Source organism: Colossoma macropomum, unplaced genomic scaffold (assembly GCF_904425465.1).
Source record: "Colossoma macropomum unplaced genomic scaffold, Colossoma_macropomum, whole genome shotgun sequence".
In the NCBI taxonomy this organism is placed as follows: Eukaryota; Metazoa; Chordata; class Actinopteri; order Characiformes; family Serrasalmidae; genus Colossoma; species Colossoma macropomum.
In genome coordinates this window covers 368,111-391,783 of record NW_023495922.1, presented here as the reverse complement: position 1 = coordinate 391,783, position 23,673 = coordinate 368,111, and the positions used below count along the sequence as shown (strand labels likewise).

The 23,673-nt window shown below is 38.9% G+C and overlaps 1 protein-coding gene across 1 annotated transcript in view; it reads right to left on the bottom strand.

Moving 5' to 3' along the window:
- The window catches only part of si:ch73-383l1.1 (receptor tyrosine-protein kinase erbB-4), a 316,113-nt gene that overhangs the window by 149,115 nt on the left and 143,325 nt on the right, over positions 1-23,673 (bottom strand). The window contains exon 2 of the mRNA XM_036564034.1: positions 4,839-4,990. Within this exon, the coding sequence (XP_036419927.1) occupies positions 4,839-4,990 (152 nt within the window). The remainder of the gene's footprint in view (positions 1-4,838; positions 4,991-23,673) is intronic.

Here is a 23,673-nt window from a genome sequence, read left to right as displayed (position 1 = left end):
TGGCCAATGGAAAAAAGCACAGTTCCAGTTTCTGGTGCCATAGATTTCGATACTTTGTGCAATGGAGAAACGCCCTTGATTCATAATCACAGCTAATGGCAACTGAACTTTAACCATCTAATTATGCCTAGGACTTGGGAATCTTGTAGTTGGGTCATTCTAGAGAAACGTCCATTTTTGTGTCCCTAGCCAGATATATTTACAGATATATTACACTTCAAAACCATATTAGCATTACAATGTATGTATATTTTAAAATTAAACAATGTTATTTTAACAATTACATCTTCTTGAGCCTCAATTTAGCAATATTGTTTTTTAAATCAATTATCTAGAACTCCAAGCACCACAGAAGAGCTTGTCCCCACAGTCATGTGTACAGAATGAGGCCATATTTTGAAGAAAAAAAAACATGTTTTTCTGCAATTTTAACTACAATAATCTATACGTGACTATGGAATATATAAATTAAATGACATAAAGAAAACAAATGCCAGATAAATATTATAAAATATATAATGAAGGTTGTGGTCCCCAGGAGTCGTGTCACTGGTGTTACCGCGTAACAAAAAGTCTCTTATTTTGAAATAATAGTCACACTGATGACATCACTTGACTTCCTTTTACCTGTTTTCTGAGGATCTATGAAGAAAAGCACATGGTGAGTCCACTGTGTCTTTCATTTATCAGAGATTTTCTCATTTAGCTCATGATTTCATTTGAAGCTTTTAGTTGAAGTCACTGGTGTGACCGACTTTATTCTGAGGTAACTGTGAAAAAATAGAATACAAATGGATTAAATTACATATTTTAGTGGACATTCCATGATTGATACCATGTGGTTTGTAAAATGCATTTTTCATTAAAAGTGTCACTGGTGTTACCTTTCTAATGAGGATTGGTAACACCAGTGACACCTATGGAGAGATAGAAAAGTGGACGTTTCTGTAGAATGACCCAGTTGTACCTTCATAGAGATGCCAGAGATGGCTGTGTCAGTGCTGGAAGGACATGCTGAAGAGGAATTCTTTAGCAGATGTTCTCCGCAATCACAGCGACTGCAGAATAAGCCTGCAGTACGACTGCACGATTCCTCCACTGTTTCTAGCTCCAGACTCTGAACCACAGGTGAGCATCTGTCTCACATCCTCAGAGACTGCAGCAGAGGCACACAGCAAAGGGGCCAAGAGATTAACCATGCATGAGGATGCTGATACAGAGAGAGAGAGAGAGAGAGAGAGAGAGAGAGAGAGAGAGAGGGAGAGAGAGAATGGTGCTCCCTCACTTCATACCTTCCAATACTCCTTATCAATCCCCCAGACGCCTAACTGTTGTGCTAATGACACCGTGGCTAATGGAAATGTTTATGGACTCCATTCTGAAATGAGAGTGCAGTAATTAGCTATGGCTCAGCTCATTAAACATGGCAAGAACCATACAGGACCCTTTGGGGTGGGTGTCTTTTGGGGCTTATTGAGAGCATTTACAGTGAAATGAAATGAAATATGTTTATTTTAAATGTCAATCTTTTGTAGACACCATCCAAAATGGAGCACTTTCATTTATAGGTTGACAGTTAGACAAGGGCACATCAGGAGCCAGTTGCACCAGCTGTACAAAAGTTCAAATGTTGGCTAATGATAAAATCTAAAAAACAAAATGGGTTGCAACACATATAGCGATATTTTTACTATTGGTAACAAAATATTTACAATTTCCCCTAAAAAGGTGTAAGTGTTCGTGAAACCAACATGGAACCACAGATCACCCAAAAAAAGAAAAAAAATGTGACCCAAGTAGGAAAGGCTTATTGCTGATGTTATTGTTTGGCTAAGACAAGTTAGCTAATAAACACAAAGGTGTGAGCTTAGGTTATACCAGAAGTTCTAAACATGACTTTGTTTTAACTTTTCAACTTAAACATGAAAGCATCCAGAGCTTCACATCAGTGAGGCCATAGCTAGCATCCATATATCCGGTTCAGTGGGACCATAGGTAGCATCCATATGTGTAGTTCAGTGAGACCATAGCTAACATCTGTAGCTCCAGTTCAGTGGGACCATAGCTAACGTCCATAGTTCCAGTTCAGTGAGACCATAGTTAGCATCCATAGCTCCAGTTTAGTGAGATCATAGCTAGCAGCCATAGCTACAGTTCAATGAGACCATAGTTAGCATCCATAGCTACAGTTCAATGAGACCATAGTTAGCATCCATAGCTACAGTTCAATGAGACCATAGCTAACATCCACAGTTCCAGTTCAGAGAGACTAAAGCTAGCATCCATAGCTCCAGTTCAGTGGGACCATAGCTGACATCCATAGCTCCAGTTCATTGAAACCATAGCTAACATCCATAACTCCAGTTCAGTGAGACCATTGCTAACGTCCATAGCTCCAGTTCATTGAGACCATAGTTAGCATCCATAGCACCAGTTCAGTGGGACCATAGATAGAATACATAGCTCCAGTTCAGTGGTACCATAGCTAGAATACATAGTTCCAGTTCAGTGGTACCATAGCTAACATCCATAGCTTCAGTTCAGTGAGACCATAGTTAGCATCCATAGCTCCAGTTCAGTGGGACCATAGCTAACGTCCATAGCTCCAGTTCAGTGGGACCATAGCTAACGTCCATAGCTCCATCTCACTGAGACTTTAACTAACAAACATACACAAAAGAACCCAAATTTCTTCCACAGCTAACTGTATTGCATCATTTCAATCTAATAAGCTTATAGAAGATCTAAGTAAGAGGACTCTTAACTACGTGATTCTGCATGCGTTTCCTAACAGATGCTCTTGCTTAGGTAGCAACACTCTATAGATTGAAGACTGGGTGAGAAAAGCTTAGCAACTCTCTCTACCCATGAGTCAACATGACCAACTATGGAGTCCCAGTCATGGATGCTGCAGCATCATCATGATTCAGACTCCGGTCAATATTGCACTTGTAAAACAGTATATTAGCCAGACGAGCGTCTTGAGAGCCTGAATTCAGTTTTCAGACTGCTCTCCACACTTGGTATGCCCTAAAAGTACAGACTGGGATAAGTTCAATAAATATTACACATATTGTTCCCTATCTGGCATAGTTGTCAAAAGTTAATTGATGATTTTCCATGCACCCAAAGGAATCATTACTTCTAGCAAGCAATTTAGAGCGAACTTATCTTTTAATAACACTGTCGACAAACAAAAGTCATCAATAACACGGGCTGACAAAGGAAAGCAATAGTGTGATAGAGGCTGATGATGAACACTAATCATTCACATCAGTCTCACCTTCAGGAATATCACAGCTGGTTTGGGTTTGTTTTCCCTGCAGTTTCTTCCAGGGTTAGTTATAGGCAATTACCAAGATTAACCTAACTTAAGACGAGACGAATCAGGCGCCCTTCACCGAATCTTTTGAACTGCAATATTATAGAACAGTTCACCAAATCTCAAGTGGAGTGTTAAGTGCTTGCTGCCCATTTGACCTTGCAAACCTCAGCTGGTTCTGTACTGACAGGGTGGCATGAACCTGATGAGATCAAGGCCAGTTCTCTTGTGAACCTCTGGTCACTCATGGCATTTCTGGGACAGGAATTCAACTACAGAACCCAACTCTGCATTTGTAGAAGAAGCACAAATTTGGTTAGATAGTCACCAACATGAGTTGAACTTGAGTTTGTAGTTAGTTAAGGCCAATGTGTAGTGTTTAAAGCTAAGGTAAGCTCTAGTTGAGGCTGTAGTTGGTTAGGTTTAGGAATTATGGTTACAATTAAAAGTTTCATTGCAGATGTTTAGCCTTTGAGGAATAAGGTTTAGGGATAGTTGATCTAACTTGCCTTTATGAAGTTTGCAGTTGGTTCGGTTTAGGGTCTAGGATTTACAGTAAGAGTTAAGGGTTAATCCAACTCACTTTGAGGATGTGGTGGGTTAGGTTTAAGGTTGGTTTTCCCAGACAGGGATTAAGCCTAGTCCTGGACCACATGGCTTTCCAGAAGGAGATTTTAGTCTAGCCCTGAACTACTTTTCTCCTTTAACTGGAACTCTCCATTGAAAATTTTCTGTCGTCTGGTACTAGGCTTAATCCTTGTCTGGGAAACCTTCCTATGCTGTTAAGAGTTAAGGCTTAATGTTGGTCTAACTCACTTTGAGAATGAGATGGTTGTTTTTTTTGGATTAGGTTACAAAGTTTAGCATTAAAGTTAAGGGTTAACATTAGTCTAATTCAGACTAGTCTAAGTCTTAACCTAAGTCTTAAGTTTTAAACATAAGGTTTAAAATGAGTTAATAATAGACTGACTCATTTTAATAATGATGAGGCTGAAATTTATGAAGGTTGCAATTGGTTAGGTTTATGGTCTAAGATGTAGAGTAAGGGTTGATCTGACTTACTTTAAGGATGTGGTTGGTTAGGTTTAAGGTTTAAGATTTATGGTTGGTTTCCGAGACAGGTATTAAGTGTAGTCCTGGACTACACAGTATTCTGAATGGAAATTCTCCATTATAGACAAATATAGTCTAGGATGTTAAATTAGAGTTAAAGGTTAATATTCGTCTAATTCACTTTTAGGAACCTAAGGATTAGTTAACAATCGGCTGACTCATATTAAGGAAGACAAGGCTGTAATTGATTAGGTTTGAGGTTTAAGGTTTAGGATTTAGAGTTAAGTGTTGACGTTAGATCAACTCCTTTAAAGAAAGTTGCAGTTGGTTAGGTTTAGGGTTAAGCACACAGAGTTAAGGGTTAACTCACATCTAAAAAGTTGAGGTTGCAATTGGTTAAGTTTAAAGTTTGAGGTTTAAGGTTGAGAATGTAGAATTAGGAATTAACATAAGTTTAACTCACCTTAAGGAAGTTGAGGTTGCGGCTGCGCTCGATGCTGGTAATTTCTAGATTGCCCATCACCACCTCACAGTTCTCGTAGAACTTGCGCAGAGTGTGGTACTGCTGGTCCAGGTCCGACAGGGTGCTGAGCTTGTTATCAGTGCCAGGACAGACTGCAAAGCACAAGATTGGAGCTTACTAAGAGAAAACATGGTAAAGAATAACAAAAAAAATTCAACAGATTTTCTATGTTGTTGTAGTTTGAAGTACCCAGTGGCCTAAATGGGACTCAAGCAACATTGCATACATCAGCTAATTGCAGGGGCAATGTTTGAAATGAAAGAAGACTAAACAAAAGAACAAGACTAAACAATCAATAATGAAGAATAAACAAAAATTTGGGCAAAAAGACCAGCTCAGATGGTCCCCTGCGTCAGCCTGCATTCAACTCAAAAGTGCAGGTCATACCTTTGGGCCATAATTATGGTCCTTCCCTCCATATGGGTGAGTCTGCATCGACTGTACGTGCTGCATGCTGTGAATGCAGGGCCTAATTAGCCCAATTACTCTGCAAAAGCCTGTGTGCAGTCGAACCTCTGCTGACCTGCTTTTGCAATGTCTGGCAACTCTATGCCAGAATGAAAATAGAAGGCCCTAACTTTGCTTTCCTGTCAAACAGGACAATGTGCCAATTAAGAAACAGTGACGTGATCGCACAACGTGACTGCGAGCATCATGAAGTGCTTTTTTTGTGTCGAAACTGAACGCAGGTCTGCTTCAAGTGTGGTTCCACACTTGAGGGCGAGCGCAAGGTTTGAGGCTCGTGAGCAGACGAAGCCCCTTCAGCCCCCACTTAGGCGACAGACTTGACGTGTAATTAAAAACACCTCTTTCCACCCATCAAACACCTTCCTCTGGCCAGCCAGAGCCATCTGCTCCATCAGCTGCCCCAAAACGCCCGAACACCCTCACATATGCTGCAGGGTGTATGTGCGAGACGAACACTGTGCTAATGCCAGGTCCATTACAGCGGGTTGTGATACAGACCAGCTCCTCATGTGTACGGCACAGCATGGGTGTGTGTTAGTTTTCACAAAGCAAAAAAAAGCAAACAACAACCTGAATTTGCAGCAAAACCAAGAAAAACACATGTTTACATTTATCACATATATGGGACACACTAATGTAGCATGTGTATATATATATATATATATATATTAAGAGATGTATATATAATTATTCTATCATACAGCAAATTACATATATATATATATATATATATATATATATATATATATATATATATATATATTATTTTTATTTTTATTTTTTCCAAAAAATGTCAAAAATTGAAAAACAACAACAACAAAATTCTTCCGACAACTGCAATATATGTGTGTGTGTGTGTGTAATATGAAATTCTTAATACATATAATGCAATAATAATAGTAATAAAGTATGTAGTATATATGTTAAATACATGGGCATATTATGCACTGCATAAACCAAATGTTTCCAATAACACAAAAAACACAAAAGGTTTGTTGTTGTGGGTTTTGTTGATCCTCACTTGACAAAATGCAGTGTGTGTGTGTGTGTGTGTGTGTGTGTGTGTGTGTGTGGCTTGGCGTTACCAGCCCGTCTCCCACGTCCTCCAGGCTCTTTTGGCAGTCACACATTGTGTAATGGTTTTCCTGGCGTGATCAGTCAGCAGCTACACTACACTTTGCTTAACCTTCCCTTTATTACCACAGCTTTCATCTACGACCAGTGGAGACAATGTCCTCCTTGTATCATGATGATAAAGGAGTTATTTGCTGCAGTAACTGCAGGATCATTTCTTCAATTGCAGACCACAAGCAGAGGGATGGTGCACAAGAGAGTGAGAGAGTGGGGTTTTCTACGGCTCTGAGGGCTGAATGTTCATATACAACAAGAGTTTATGTGTGTGTGAGAGAACTGGCTTCTTTATTAGAAACTCCTCCTTGTGGCTCCACCAGTTACAGTCTGTTAAAGCAGAGTTTGTGTCAGTCATCATGTAGTCCTTCATCAGTGGTCAGTTTCTGACCCCAGATTAGCTCTTGGTTTGATAATTTGGGTGGTGGTCCACTCTTAACCTAGCATTGACACTGGCATGTTTTCTACACTTATAAGAGAACCACAGTCACTACCATGTCATTGTCACTGCTGTGCTGAGATTGATCCACCACCCAAGAAATATCTGGACAACAGCGATCCTGTGTTCAGGAAACTGACCAGTGGGGAATGAGGTAGATGGGGTCTGATCAATTTTGCATGGGCAACAGTGTGTAATTGCACACCCATATGATGTAGGTGTTTCTAATAAAGTGGCCAGTGAGCGGAAGCACAAGGTAGGTGTTTCTAATAAAGTGGCCAGTGAGTAGAAGTACAAAGTGGGTGTTTCTAATAAAGTGGCCAATGAGTAGAAGTACAAGGTAGCTGTTTCTAATAAAGTGGCCAATGAGTGGATGTACAAGGTGGGTGTTTCTAATAAAGTGGCCAGTGAGTGGATGTACAAGGTGGGTGTTTCTAATAAAGTGGCCAGTGAATGGACACACAAGATGGGTGTTTCTAATAAAGTGGCCAGTGAATGGATGTACAACGTGGGTGTTTCTAATAAAGTGGCCAGTGAGTGGAAGCACAAGGTGGGTGTTTCTAATAAAGTGGCTACTGAGTGAAAGTACAGGTAGATGTTTCTAATGAAGTGACCAATAAGTGGATGTACAAGGTGGGTGTTTCTAGTAAAGTGGCCACTGAATGGAAATACAGGTAGCTGTTTCTAATAAAGTGGCCATCGAGTGTAGGTGTAGTGAATGCAGATATAAAAGATGCTAACTGTATGTGTGTGTGTGTGTGTGTGTGTGTGTGTGTGTGTGTGTGTGTGGTGTAGACTTGTGTACTGTTTTGAAGGTTAAATTCCAATATATATCTGATCCTGTAATTATAGTGTGTGTGTGTGTGTGTATGTGTGTGTGTATGTGTGTGTGTGTATGTGTTTGTGTGTGTGTGGGCACTGTAAGACAGGAGTAATAAGCAGTTATTTAGCCCCTAAGGAGGCTGTTCTCCCAGGGCTCCCCACTGTGCCCTGTTATCTTCTAGACTCAAGCACTTCTGTATTACTGTATGTGGAGAATTGCAGTCTCCAATAAAGCCGTCTCATTACCCGAGTGAGCCAGCAGATACAGCAGATTCAACCAGCCAGTCCGGATCCAGTCATAGACGCTGTGCTTGTATACAATCACATGAAATTGAGTTGTTAAAAAAAATGCTTAAAGTAATACTGGATGCTTTGTTTTATCTGGGATGGGTGTAGGGCCAGACTGATATATCGGTTATTCGTATTATTGGTAAGCGCTGCCCTTTTAACAAACACCCCTGATATGAGGAAAGCTGTTTGCTTCATAAATACTGTTAATCTAATAGTCACTTCAACTACAGCAATACAAGCTGAACACAACACATCATAATTTGTTAAGACAATAAAACTAGGGCTGTCAAAATTTGTGATGTGTTAACATGCTAAGTCATTACCGGCACTAAAGTTCCATGCAGGCTGAAGCCCAGCTGCAGCATGCTGCATGTTGATATGCTAGAGCCTGCAATTGTAAGCCTTTCGTTAAAATACAGCTTTTAAATAGTGATACTTTTAGCAGACTACACTGGACAGTGTTCTACGAAGACCTGTGGATAAATCAACAAGCAGCAAACTAACAAAAGTAACAGTAAGGTGGAGATCAATTTCTCCTTGAGAGACTGAAACAAAAATTTATGAGCTGTATTAAGAGCAAGAGGCTAAAGTGCCAAGTGTCAAATCCATGACATGTTCTTAAACCGTTATCCGCTCTTTTGTGCTCTTCAGTGTACGTGGATTCTGTTCTTTCCTAAGATCAAATCCCAAATAAGAAAACGTTGGTCAATGTCAGAATCTTCGTGAAAGCTTCATAAGTGGGTCTTAAGAAGAAATTTTTGGTAACACTTTCTATGAATGTCGCATTTGTAAGCATCTATAAACACATTTATAACGTTATAATGTATTCATAAGGCATTATAAACATGGTTATAAACATTTATAAAAAAGAATTACACTGAATTACACTTTATAGCCATGTTTATTATACATTATGAATTGTTAATTTAATGCATTATAAGTAGTGCTAATAACATGTTATAATGTCAGTGCCAAAGAAGTCAGTCCCAGCTTGGAGAGCGTAAAGACAAATACCAAGCTAACGGTGGTGAACATTACCTTTCCCACATTGGGTAAAACACTGATGGCAGCTCTAGTTTAAACTCTGACATTTGAAGCCTGTAATGAGCTTTACTGTGTATGTTTTAGTGTTTCAGTAAATCTTCAGTAAATACTTCAACTTGAAGCCTCACTCTTAACACTGGAGGAGGCTTTAGTACAGTACGCTTCACTTAGAGCGGACAAATACGACTTATGAGCTCTTATAATTTGTTATGATCAGTACTTATAATGCATTATGTTAACAATTCATAATGCATAATAAACATGGCTCTAACTTATAATGCATTTTTATAAATATTTATAGCTATGTTTATAATGTCTTATGAATGCATTATAGCATGTTATGAATGTGTTTATAGATGCTTACAAAGGTGACATTCATAGAAAGTGTTACCAATTTTTTTTTAAGAACAGTTGGTGAATCAGACCCATTGGCTGTATTTATAACTATAACAAGCTATAGCAGTAACAAAATGTGCTGCTTATTAAACAGAGGGTCAAATGTTAGGAAGTATGTTTGATGGTCATAAATAATGAATATAAAGGGAACTAATGAAAAAAAAGGGGGAAATGCCTAATTTACACAAATCAACAACATCTCATAGAATTTCGGAATAAAAATATCCCTACGCTAAAATATTTATATCATTTTTATATAAGTTTTTGGGTGTTTTTATGCTAGAGCCTTTTCCAGGCTGTTCCTCCTGAAATTCCAGCCATCTCTGGTGCGGTTCGCTGCAAGTCTGGACGCTATCCACTTCGGGCGCCGCATGTGGGGTTTCATGACTGGTTGATTTTGTTACATGACTGCTTTGACTTTCCTCAATACTTCCCTTTTTATAGGTTTTGTGATGGCAGGGAAGGATTGTTGTAGACAAAAAACAATGTTCTGTGTTTGTATCCAAATAAAATAATGAAAAGCCCCAAAGGGATGCCGGCCGTTTGGCAAACCTGCACACACAAAAGTGGTGAATGGAATTGCACAAGAATTCGGAGGGAATTCTTGCCTGTGAAATCACACCAGCGATAATGAGCCCCTCCCCCAAACACAAGCCCAGAGCTAGTCCTAAATGGATAATCAAGTATTCGGGACTCGTGTGAAAACGCTCTTTGTGAGAAATTTAAGCTGAATTTTTTGACCATATAAAATAACACAGGCCAATATTATCTTTTTTTTGGTTTCATATTTGTTAGGCCCTAGTCCAAAAGACATTCCACCGCACTCTTCAAATACAGTTCAAGAGACGCTGAAGAACCAACTAATAATGATAATAAAATAATATATCTTTAATAATAGTTTAATAATGAAGGTAGCCTTTCAAAAAGCACACAATGCCATATCATGCACTGAAATGAAATTCCCAACCACCTATCAGTTTCATCCAAGCAGTAAAATGAACTTCTGAAATGAGGCGGAGATGCCTCCAGCCTTGAGGAAACATATGCATGGTCCCACTGTTTGATTCTCTATGAATGCACCCATTAGAAAACACATTTAGGATGATGTGATTGTGCCACCCCACGCACATCACAGTAAAGAGTGTGTGTGCCAGTCATACAGTTTGAATTCAATTTGATTCAGTTCTATTTTCCGATACACGCTGTCCCAAAAGAACAGTCCAGTGAAAAGCCTAGTCCAACCTAACTTAATTTATTTTTGTGAGCATTTGGGATACTTTGAGATTTTCATCAGTTTTGTCCCTTCAGTATCTGTGCTGGAGGAAGTAGCGCGGTGACCCTAAGGCTTGCGCAACTTTTTAGGTGTCCAGACTCAATATCTGGAATACCACAGGGCCAAGGTGTTTGAAAATAAAGTGAAAAATAAATGCTTTGCTTTGGGCCCAAAGCCTTTGAAATGCTCCATAATCCATCCAGGATGCTGAGGGACGAGCACTTCAATACTTTAACACTGAGGCTTTGGATTCAAACCCCAGAGATGGTCAGCAATATCACCCCCATTTTGAGAAAAGCCACGCGAGGGAAATTTAGGATTTTATTCTCAGCAAAGCTAGCTGAGGCTCAGACCAGATCAATGGAGTGAAGCTAGCTGATGTCCAGACCAAATCAATGGAGTGGAGCTAGCTGTGGCCCACACTAGATCAATGGAGTGACGAATTGTTACATTAGTGCTGATCCTGCTCTCGCTTCCACTCATCATCTCCGGCTCGGTGGATTTGAGCGTCCAGCCTGCTGATGGAGCAACACTTTTCATCTTTACTTTCTCGCCAATGACGGGGCTCAACTGTACGTGACTATTCTGACTTTTTGAGGCCTTTTCCTTCTTCATGGAAGCTACAGTTGCCTCACATTCAGGATCCCTCAATTTGTGAGGCGGCAAATGCAAAACCTTTACCCAAAAACTGTCTACAATAAGTATCCTTCATCAAAGAAGTAACACTCCTCTATATGATTACAGTGTCTCTGTTCATTCTGTCTTGTAAACATATCATACTTGTAGCAAGCGAGACCCAGAGGCAGTGGCGGCACAAGGAATATTTCATAAAGGGTGCTTTGTAGAAGCTGAGCCATGTACCCCAAGGATAGTGTCCAAACGTTTTGTTGGGGGTTGTCTGGGGGGTGGGGGGGGTGTGTCAAAGTGCAGAGTTTTTGGTGGGTCAATGACCAAAAACACAAGATAATACTCTTCAAGGCTTCAAATGGAGTTTTAACAACTGAAAAGTACCAAAGTGCCAAAGTCACAGACTTCCCTTCATTTACTTAATTTCCAGTCAAAATGACCATCAAGTACAAGTTACTCTTGTTTCAACAGACATGTTCAAAGAAGTTATAGAGAACATGGGACTCTCAACAACCATGCAAGACCTGGTAGACCACCAAAACTGTCATCATATACAGTAAATAAAGTGTTGACCATTGAGAAAGAAGAGAAAATCAAGCCCCTCTCTTGCTTCAGATCGGAAAAATCCACGAATCTGATGCAGAAAACATTACTGATGAACTTCAAACCAACAAATCCCCATCAAAAACACTCTCACAGGCTAATTGATGGCTACAAATCATCTTTTTTTTCTAGCTAACACTAGTTAGCTAGTTAAGAAGTCTAACCCTTTCTGTTGCCCATTGAATAATGTAGCTACTTGTGCAAATACAGACAAGTTTGTCTTGCCACTGTCTCTCTTGGCAAGTGGTCTGGACTTCTTCGGGTTTTTTGTAGATGTTCTGTCATGCCGAAGACGTGCTTGTTCAAAACTCCACACACTAATGAACACCACACAGATGCTGGTGTATTGAAGTGATTGTAAGTCCAGCCTTTCAGGTTTGCTCTCAGGAATGGAAGCACACTCTAATTACACCTGAACAAGATGCTTCAAGTGCAGGAAAATTGATCCAAATGGACAATGCCCATGTTTGTATATAGAACAGATGCACATTGGTGACAGATGAAGGAACATAGTTAATAAAAATAGAAAATAAAAACATCTTTCCCAATAACCACTCTTTTCAGAGACCTGTTGATGAAAATGAAACAAACAAACAAAAAAAAAAATGCAGATTAAACTCCCTCAAAGTTCCTGCGAAGCAGTCCATAATGTTGGGTATAAACACTGTGTCTGTGACTATGACGATATACATGCCTCCTCACTCATCCGGTCCCGAACTGATAATAAGTTGCTTGAATGGCGAAAGGGCAATGTAAATAGTAGAATCTGTGACATTTAGAGGATGTTGCACCCCACAACAAGCCAATACCATCAAGATCAGGAGCCTCAGATCCATATTCTTAGTAAGTACTATGCAGTGGAGGAGTCTGATTTCATATACAAGACACTGCTGCTGGAATGGGCAATTCTAACTCCCATGGATCTAACTCACTGGCTAACTATTTGGGCCCAACCGATATCTCGCTCTTAAGGTTCCATAATGAAACGTCTTTGATGGAAATCCCATCAATTAAACTCAATGTTTTAAGCAAAGCAGGGGAAACCAAATATATCATCGGAAGGAAAATATTATATTATACTTTTAGGACTGAAAGTGATTTTTGGGAACACCTGGCAACACCTTCCAAAAAAGTTGAGACAGAGTAATTTAAGTCTAGGAATGTTGTTAAGTCTTCAAAAATCACCTTAAACAAGTGAAGCAATCATGCCTAAGTATAGAAAAAAAGCATTCACGAAAGGCCTACTTTCTTATGAGAAAATATGAGCCAAAGATGGCCATTTTGAAATGAATGTGTCAGTAAATAATCCAGCAGTTTAAGAACAATGTTCCTCAAAGAGTGATTGCAAAGATTTTAAGATTATAGGTATTTATGGATTATAGGTATTTCACCCTTTTTAGTGCATGATATCATCAAAAGATTCAGGGAATCTGGAGAAATCTCTGTGCATAAAGGAGAAAGGTAAAAAACACAACTGAATGCCCATGACCTTTGATCTCTCAGGCAGCCTACCAAAATCTGGTAGGCTTCTATAATGGATATCGCAACACTGGCTCAGAAACAAATCAGTTTGTCAATGAATGTGTTTCATCGCTGCATCCACAAAAGAAAGTAAAGACTTTGGGCTCATGCTCATCTGAAGTGGACTGACACAGTGGAAACCTGTATTGTCATCTACTGATTGTTTATGGAAAGAATGAACAAGAATGATGGTGTTCTCCAGGCCAATGAAGGCCCATCCGGATTGTTACCAGTGTAAAGTTCAAAATCCTGCGTCTGTCACAGTATGGAGGTGTATATGTGCAAATGGCATGGATAACATTGTGTTTTAAGCTTATTTGTAAGTTTCTAATGTTGATTTGAGTTTATTTGACAATTGAGAATTGATAATCTTACTAGCCAGTAAAGCACTTATTGAATAAATAAGAAACATACTGACAAATATTATCAGTTAAATCTTATATAACTATATATATGTTATTTTGGTAACACTTTCTATGAATGTCACCTTTGTAAGCATCTATAAACACATTCATAAGATGTTATAATGCGTTCATAAGGCATTATACACATAGCTATAAATATTTATAAAAATGCATTATACACGTTATAGCCATGCTTATTATGCATTATGAATTGTTAACATAATACATTATAAGTACTGTTCATAACAAATTATAAGAGCTCAAAAGTTGTATTTGTCCACTCTAAGTAAAGTGAAGCGTACTGTACTAAAGCCACCTCCAGTGTTAAGAGTGAGGCTTCAAGTTGAAGTATTTACTGAAGGATTTACTGAAACACTAAAACATTCACAGTAAAGCACATTACAGGCTTCAAATGTCAGAGTTTAAACTAGTGCTGCCATCAGTGTTTTACCCAATGTGGGAAAGGTAATGTTCACCACCGTTAGCTTGGTATTTGTCTTCACACTCTCCAGGCTGGCACTGACTTCTTTGGCACTGACATTATAACATGTTATCAACACTACTTATAATGCATTATATTAACAATAATGTATAATAAACATGGCTATAAAGTGTAATTCAGTGTAAATCATTTTTATAAATGTTTATAATCATGTTTATAATGCCGTATTAAGGCATTATAACATGTTATAAATATGTTTATAGATGCTTATAAACGTGACATTCATAGAAAGTGTTACCATTATTTTTACTTCTTTAAAACATCAGTATTTGTATCAGACAAGAGTTCTCTACATTTTAGATTTCAGGAATGGTGCTGTAGAGGCGGAGGGATGGAAAAAAGGTGAAGGAGGATGCACAGCAGTGGTGAGCATCTGACAGATGACATTTATTTGACGGTAGTGATGGAGATGGATGGATGGTAATGCATGCAATAACGAAGGTTATGAGAAGCCCATATGCTTGTACAATATGAATGCAAAGGAAAGAATCAGAATAATAAAGAGATAAAGAGATTCAAGAATATTTTTAAAGGCATGACAGATTTGTTTGGGATGTATTGAAATGATAATACTCATTGGGAAGATAAAAAAAACTATATGTTATTAGAATTCATGCTCTACAGCTTTGTTCAACAACTGCAAAACAGTTTTGTTTGCTGTTATTGGTAATGAAGAAGCAATACAAAGCAAGCGTTCGTATAATTGCCCTTGTTTTATTACTGAATATAGATATAAAACTGCAAAAATAAATTTAAATAAGACTGTCCATAATCATTATTGTGGCTTACATGAAGATATGATCACATTTAATAAGCCATTCATGAAGAAATCCAGTTAATTCCAAATGACTCACCACTGGCACAGTTCATAAAAATACCAGTCGACTGTAAAAAAGCACCAAGGTCAAGAGAAACTCTTCACAGAGTTAAGCAGCAATTCCTGGTAATTAAATTGCAGTTTCTATAAAAATAGACTTTATTAATTTACATACATTCACAATTTTAATGGATGCAATGATAGACTCTTAAGTGTCATGCACAGGCATTGACCATGCAAGCTACTCTCAATCCCTATTAAGCACTTCTATTTAAAGAGGAAACACCTACAAGAACCAAGACTCAAAGGGAGAAACTCCCTAAGACTCCCTAAGACCATGAAAAAGAAACATGAAGAGGAACCAAGATTCAAAAGGAAAAAGATCCCCAAGAACATGAGGAAGACACATGGAAAGGAACCAAAACTCAAAAGAAAAAACTCCATAAGACCATGAAGGAGAAACATGGAGAGGACCCAAGATTCAAAAGGAAAAATTCCCTAAGAACATGAGGAAGAAACACAGAGAGAAACCATGACTCAAAATGAAGGATTCCCTAGCAACGTGAGGAAGAAATATAGAAAGGAACCAAGGTTCAAAAGAAAAAAAAAACCCTAAAAGCATGAAGAAGAAATATGGAGAGGAACCAAGACTCAAAATGAAAAATTTCCCAGGAACATGAGGAAGAAACATGAAGAGGAACCAAGATTCAAAAGGAAAAAGTCCTTAAGAACATAAGTAAGAAACAAGAGAAGAGCCAAGACTCGAAAATGAAAAAGTTCCTAGAAACATGAGGAAGAAACATGAAGAGGAACCAAGACTCAGAAAAATTCCTAAGAGCATGTGGAAGAACCACAGAGATGGAGCAAGTCTCAAAAGGAAAAATTCCCTAAGAGCATAAGGAAGAAACTTGGGAAGGAACCAAAACTCAAAAAGAAATCTTCCCTAAGAACATGAAGCAGAAACATGGAAAGGAACCAAGACTGAAAAGGAAAAATTCCCTAAGAACATGGGGAAGAAAAATGAGGAGGGACCAGAATTCAAAAAATAAATCCCTAAAAGCATAAAGAGGAAACACAGAGGGGAACCAAGACTCAAAGGGAAAAAAAATCCTTAAGAAAATGTATAGGAAACATGCAGAGGAACCAAGACACTACAGAAAAAATACCCTAAGAACATGAGGAAGAACCTTGGAAATGGAACAAGATTCAAAAGGAAAAATTCCATAAGAACATGGGGAAGAAATATGCAGAGGAACCAAGACTCAAAAGGAAAAACGCCCAAAGAGAACAAGGAAGAAACACTGAAAGGAACCAAAACTCAAAAGAAAAAATTCCTACAAGACTCAAAAGAAAAAGCTCTATAAATGCATGAGGAAGAACCACGATGAGGCACCAAGACTCAAATGGAAAAGAGCTCTAAAAGCATGAAGAAGATACTGAGAAGAAGAAAGACTCAAGAGGAAAGACTCCCAAAGACCATATTAGGAAGAAACACTGTAGACTCAAAATGATAGTGGGATAATTTCTCTCTTCTTAACACCTTAAGACATAAAAATTGTGGAAATTGTGGACATAGGGATTTGGTTTCCTATGATCTGGGCCCTTAAAGCCTAACAAATTGTGTCTGCTAGTCCTGCGTTCAATCCTTTAGGCCAAATCTTTGATGCAAATGGAATCAAATGGCCCAAAAAGTTGCCCATTCAGCTGAAGATGTCTGAAACTATAGACATATTCAACTCTGCGAGATGTTTCTCCTCCAAGCTGGAGTGGTGTGCATGCGTCATTAGTCAGTCGGGCTCTATCAGGATGTGGTGTCAGAAAGCATGAGGTTGAGTTTTGCCCAGCGGTGGTGGCTCTCTCTCTTTCGCTCTCTCTGGTCATATTAAAAGCTGCCTGCTAATGTAAGCTGACACAGTCTGCTCTGTTCTGCAGGCTAATGGGTCAGAGTGCCACTCCACAACTCTCTTAACTAGACTGGAGGTTCTGAGGTGACCTCTGCTGACCTCATCTCACACTACACACCCTAAAGGCACACAAGCATGCAGGGTTATCTTTACCAGCCTGACAGACTGCATACGCCCGGTATGTAGTGTTCCTGATAGAGCTAAGCAATGAACGCAAACCAGCCCCTTTATTAGGAACATCCACCTTGTAGTTACACTCACTGGCCACTTTATTAGAAACACCCACCTTGTACTTCCACTCACTGGCCACTTTATTAGAAACACCTACCTTGTACTTCCACTCACTGGCCACTTTACTAGAAATACCTACCTTGTGCTTCCACTAACTGGTCATGCTATTAGAAACAGCTACCTTGTATGTCCACTCACTGGCCATTTTATTAGAAACACCCACCTTGTACTTCCACTCACTGGCCACTTTATGAGAAACACCTGCATTATACTTAAATCTATAACTGTACAATTACAGACTGTAGTCCATCTGTTGCTGCACAGTTTGTCAGCGGCCCTCTACCCATTGATCACTGGTCAGTTTCTGACCACAAAACCTATGTTTACTTATGCTGATTCTCTAATTAGGCATCAACAGTCTCCCACTGTAGCAATGTAGAGCTTCAAGGTAGGAGTTTCCAAAAAAACAGCCATCAAGTTCTGTTTACATTTGTCTGTAATAGTTCAACTTTTTACATAGCTGACATATCTAACATGAGTCTGCAACAGGAGCTTTTAACCTGGTCATCTAGCCTCCAACGCTGAATCGATAATTGCTGATGTGACTCAGAGAGCCGTGCTTATTACAGAGAGAGGCAATATTGAAGTCAATGGACTGAAATGAATGCCTCCGTCAGGACACTGGCCTCCCCTCACCATCCTTCACCGAGTGACATTAACACTCCAGTCTTCATTGTTATTGCCTCGCGCTCGGCCTGTCAGAGCGTGAAGACGGCATGAGTCGATGGCAGGAGCGACGATTAGTAAGGAACGTAACGGATGATGAGTTTATTACAGTAATCTACGGCAACGGCCTGAACGTTACATGGAGCAGTAAAATGGAGAAGGCACTCCTGCTACATGAAGTTGGCCAGGGGTCACCAGAAGAAGTGAAGAATGATCTGTGTAACAATACAATATGAATGCTTTAGTGGATGGATTTCAAAGACACACAATATACAAGAACTAAAATAACAATATAATAATAATTATATCAAGACTATTTTTATAACAACTTTGGGGAGGGGAATTTTTTACCCAATCTTCCTACAGTTTTATTCATGGCCAACCCTCCCCTCCTGTTAGGTGTCCCTTGGAAGGTGAAGGGTAGCACATACTTCTACTGCGACACATGAAGTGTGTATCTATGCATATTTGTCAACTTCTATTAACACAGCAATATATCAGTAGATCATTGGACAGAGGTTTTGTATTTATGTCCTAAACTGTCTTCATAAAGCCCGGGTGCTCAGGTAATACTGAAGATAACATTCTATTAACATTCTATTAACATTCTATTAAGGCCCTGCCATATTCTACCATAAAATAAACAGAACTGTACACACCATGGAAACAAGCAGGAAAACTGCAAGAGCTCAAGAGCTTCTCTGAGTATTTACACGGAAAATTTCCAAAAATTGTACAATATTTCAGTCTGTGATGATCTGTCCACTGTCGGCATCAAGTGGTAAAGCTTTGGCCAGAAATCCCAGCTGCTTTTACAGTTGCCAGATGTAACAGTGTGATGACGTTTGATTTGTCTTTTCCTTTTAAACTCATTTATCTGTCACAACAGTCCACGTCTATGTTCCTTTAAGAGATCTGCCAGACCTGGGCTTCTCATTTTGGTGAGAAGATCGTCTGATGTATTATAGAGTGGGTTCATAAGGATATCGGCTTGACCATCTTTGTCCTCTTAAATAAGCTCAGGGAAACCCTTCACTGGTATGTCTATGTGGTTGTGTGTGCATGTGTGACTATGTGAGTTGATTTGGTTATTGATTTTACTTGTGGTGTCCAACTACCTGCTGATAAACATTAAAATCAGTTCCTGAATGGCTTGGTAACACTGGAAATGCAGGAAGTGTGTTGGCCCTGCAGGACTGGGAGTCTGGCATCAGAACTGTCCTTAACAGTTCCCTTCGTTGGCTGAAGGTTAGGGAACCAGTCTTGTGACCGCAAGGTTGCTGGTTCGATCCCCTTGTTACATCAGCTAACAAACACCTGCATTAGCTAGCGATGGCCTGACTAATGAGGGAAGATGGAGGGTCGTCCAGAGAGATTGAGGCCAATTATGCTTATTTGGACTCCCGGCCAAGGGTAGCTGTGGTATCGCAGGACAGTGAAGGGCATCAAACTCATGACCTCCTGATGATAGGACCAATGCTTAGACGGATTCAGCATTTTGGAGCATTTCTACAATTTTCATTGTTGTTTTTATTCTAAATTCTCTTAATCCACCCAGAAGGAGTGCTAGCTCCAAACAAGAATGCTAATCTGCTAATACTGAATGAGGATCAGTATTAATGTATACTATTGCACAGTCTTGGCACCAGACCAATTGAGTTCCAACAGGACATCTGATCAGAGCCTTTTTTTTGTTTTAAATGACAGTTAATAGAGTCAACCTTCACACAAACCCCCATACTTAGCAGTGTTAGCTTTAGCTAAGACGTATTTTTATCTAGCTTACTAAGTTTCCTGGCTATAAATTGGTTATTAAAGAAGATTCACGTAAAGTATGATCAATTCATTTGATTTATTCATTTGCGTCATTAAGTACATGGCATAAATCTCATTCGGATTTCCTGCCTTGTTGATCATTTTGCTAGAAATAAATGACAAACGTCCCTCAAGAAGGAGGGCTGATTCTACAGAGGTGTCTATATATCCAGGATATATTACAGTATATTGCATGGAATTTGAGGACCTATTGCATGATGCTAACTAGTCCCCACTAGTTCATTTATTATTAGCATCGTTAGCATTTCTGGGCAAAACATCCCATTATATCATGCTGGCTTTGTTATGCAATGCCACTCCGCCTAACATCCAAAATCTCTCCAGAAGCAGTTCAGTAGATGGTGGTGGGGTTGGTGGGGGAATGTAGGCATGAGATAAAAGAGCGCAGGGTTGAAAGGGGCCCCGGGGCCGGCATGGCCCTTCAGAGTCCCAACACCCAGAGGCATGTGACAGTTGTGATAACATTACAGACGACAAGTGGCACGAACAGAAGAGCCGCCTGCTTTTGCTGCTTCACCTACAGCGGGCGGCTTTTTATTTTTGCCTTTTAAAGTCAAACCGCTCGTCCATACAAGAGTAGAAACAAGAGAGTCTGAAACCAGTCATTTAAAACCACTCTGATTTTTTTCAGTGGCGCTCTAGAAATAATACAATAGAACAAATGAATGAATAAATAAATCAATCAATAGATCTAAATAAAAGAAAAAGGAGAAGAAGAAGAAAATACATAGTTTTAAATCATACAATAGCATTCAATTGGAATTGGAATCACTGTTTTAAATCAATTGTTTTTAAAAATGTGGCAGATAAATGTTTAAAATGATTCTATTTTGATGCTACTGCTCTACAAATTCACACATTTTCAGCTGATTTGTAAGAAGCCATACAAATTAGATGTATTCTGGAATGATGAACAGGGCTGTAGATGATTATATAACAATTAAGAAAGCTGTAGAGGAATAAAGTTACAATAAAATTAACATCCAGAATGAATTTTTGAAAAGTGGTAATCAAAGCTTAGATAACTTATCAGATAACTTATCAAGAAATGACTGTGAAATTGATATTACAGTGTACTATTTATCTTTTAATAACTTCTTGGTTATTCCAAAGACTTGGAAATATCTTACAATACTATAAAGTGAACCCACCACTACAATGTCAGTTTCTGTTAGCACCCCTATGGGATTCTAGTAGTATGTTAGTGCTGAGTTAATGGCGATTCACATAAACATTTTTTGTCCATTGTAAACAGATTAAACATGGACATTCGAAGCTTGTAACAGACTTATAGTTTATGTTGTATGTTGCGGTTTTACAGTGACTTGTTCAGTAAATATTTCTACTACTGCTTTCCTTTCCTAGCAACTAACTGAAACCTGGCTAGAGTACCACTTGTATGTGATTGCTTGATTCCACTGTTGTAGTCTAATTGTTGGTAGTTAATTTAACATGTAAGGACTTCAGTCCAGTTCTTGAAAGCCTAATGACTGGTAGAGCTACTTTCTGACTGTATCTAGAAACCACAAAGAACAAACTTAGCTGCAATCATAGGGGTTCAAGCACTACCAGTCTTCGTTAGCACTTTAAGTCTCCTTTAACATCATAAGTTTGGTTGATTATTAATATCCAGTTTCTTACAAGACTCTCAAGACACAAACTTCACATTGCTTTAAGTTGTCCTTTGCTTTGGCGACAGAGCAGGCAGGATTTAAACTGAGCACCTTCTGATAGGAAGGGTGATGTTTTCATGGTGAGCCACAAGTGGCCCAGGGCAATAAGGAACCTAGCAGCATTTTAGGAACTCGATCTCAACTGATTATTCAGTAATATAATAGAAAATTAATTTACAATACACCCTCTGCTTATCATTCTGTACAAATGTTTCAGATTCAGTTATAATCAGACAGTTGCGTATATATTTGTAGCATTTTAAGTCAGAATAAGCCAGGTCACATTGATGTGTTCAAATATTGGAGCCAAAGATATGATGTTTTTTAATAATTATTTATCTTCAGACTCTACACATTGTTGTAAGACTAATTTTTATGTGATTAGATAATGACTTAAGAAGTAGTAAGAAAACATCACCTAACTAAATGTAGTTTTAAATGTAGTTGTGTTCATTTTGAACACACATATTTAATGAAATTTGAGCATTAATGCAATGGCAGTTGAAATATAACAAGAATAATGATATATTATGACTGTAAAAGAAATTATTAAAAAAACATACAGATGCATCATTAGGCCTTCTCTGAACGCCTAGGAGCCTCTCCGGTGATGCAGCTGTGTATGCAGAAGTTTGGGCGCCCCAGGCAACTAATATGAGAATACACTTCTGCGAATTTTAATGCATTAATTGCTGTTTATTTGCTACATTTAGCATTAAATAAAATATAAAATATGGCAAAAGTTATAAATTGTTATGACAATGATAAAAAGTTTGATTGGGGTGCTCAAACTCTTGCACACAACTGTATATAGTGAATTTTTTCATTTTGGAAGTTAGCAAATTAATCCGAGCTGATTTTATTCTCGGTGTTGAATTAACAGGCACAGTGGTCATTTAAGTCCAGCTGGCCCCACTGTAAGAGACGTGTATTTTGCTGTGCACTATGGACTTAAAAACAAAAACCAAACATTTGGACTGCTCAAAAACAATGCCCCTGCATGCAGTAAGAGAAAGCGCAGATGGTGCCTTTAGTGTGCTGCCTGTGTGGGTTAGTGTAGATATCAGCAGTGTCAGAGTGTTATCAGAGACGCGAGCTCGGCGAGGGAGAGAGATGAATGTTTAGTGTAACACACCGCAGGCTTTCATAGATACTGAGCATGACACACACACACACACACTGAGGCCACCATGACAGCGGGTGAGTCGCTCTCTACCCATGCAAGCTGACACGTCTGACAAACGAGGGTGTATGTGTGTGTGTTCCAGAAGAATATGTTTTTCTGAGGTGAAGCGTGAAGAGAGGGAAGGAAAGAGCGGTCTCTTGGTGGTGACATGTGTGGGGTGTTCTCCAGACGGACATTTCAGAGGGAGTTTTGTCCTAAACTGGCCAAAACAGTGTTGAATCGTGATGTTAAATGGTTCAATTATGTTTGGTTACTGCTTTTGTGGCTTGTGTTGCTAGTTAGCACAATATCTTTTGGGGCTTTAAAAACAAAAATGTGCAATATTCCAACTCAGTGGCCACTTTATTAGAAACACCTACGTCGTACTTCCGCTCACTGGCCACTTTTTGAGAAATACCCACCTGATATTTCCAATAACTGGCCATTTTATTAGAAACACCTACCTTGTACTTCCACTAACCGGCCACTTTTTTAGAAACACCTACCTTGTATCTCAACTCACTGGCCACTTTATTAGAAACATCAACCTTGTACTTCTACTAACTGGTCACTTTTTTAGAAACACCAACTACTTCCCATGCAGTATTTTTATAGGCTCATTATGAAACTAATCATTATGGTCATTCCTGTATTAAAAGTGTGATATCAAGGATTTGGCACATGTGGTGGAAAGTGGTATAGAACATATATAGCCAGTTCAAAGACACTGCAGAGGATGGGAAACCATCTGTAGGCTAAGGTCAAGGTAAAGTACTTATGCAGAATTCTGTCTAAAACATGATGTAGTATTGGTTTAAGAGCAACGAAGAGGGTTACAGTGGTGGATTCTAACATAACAACATACAGTGCGCTGGGCTGTGCTTCAGCCTGAAAGTGTGACAAAT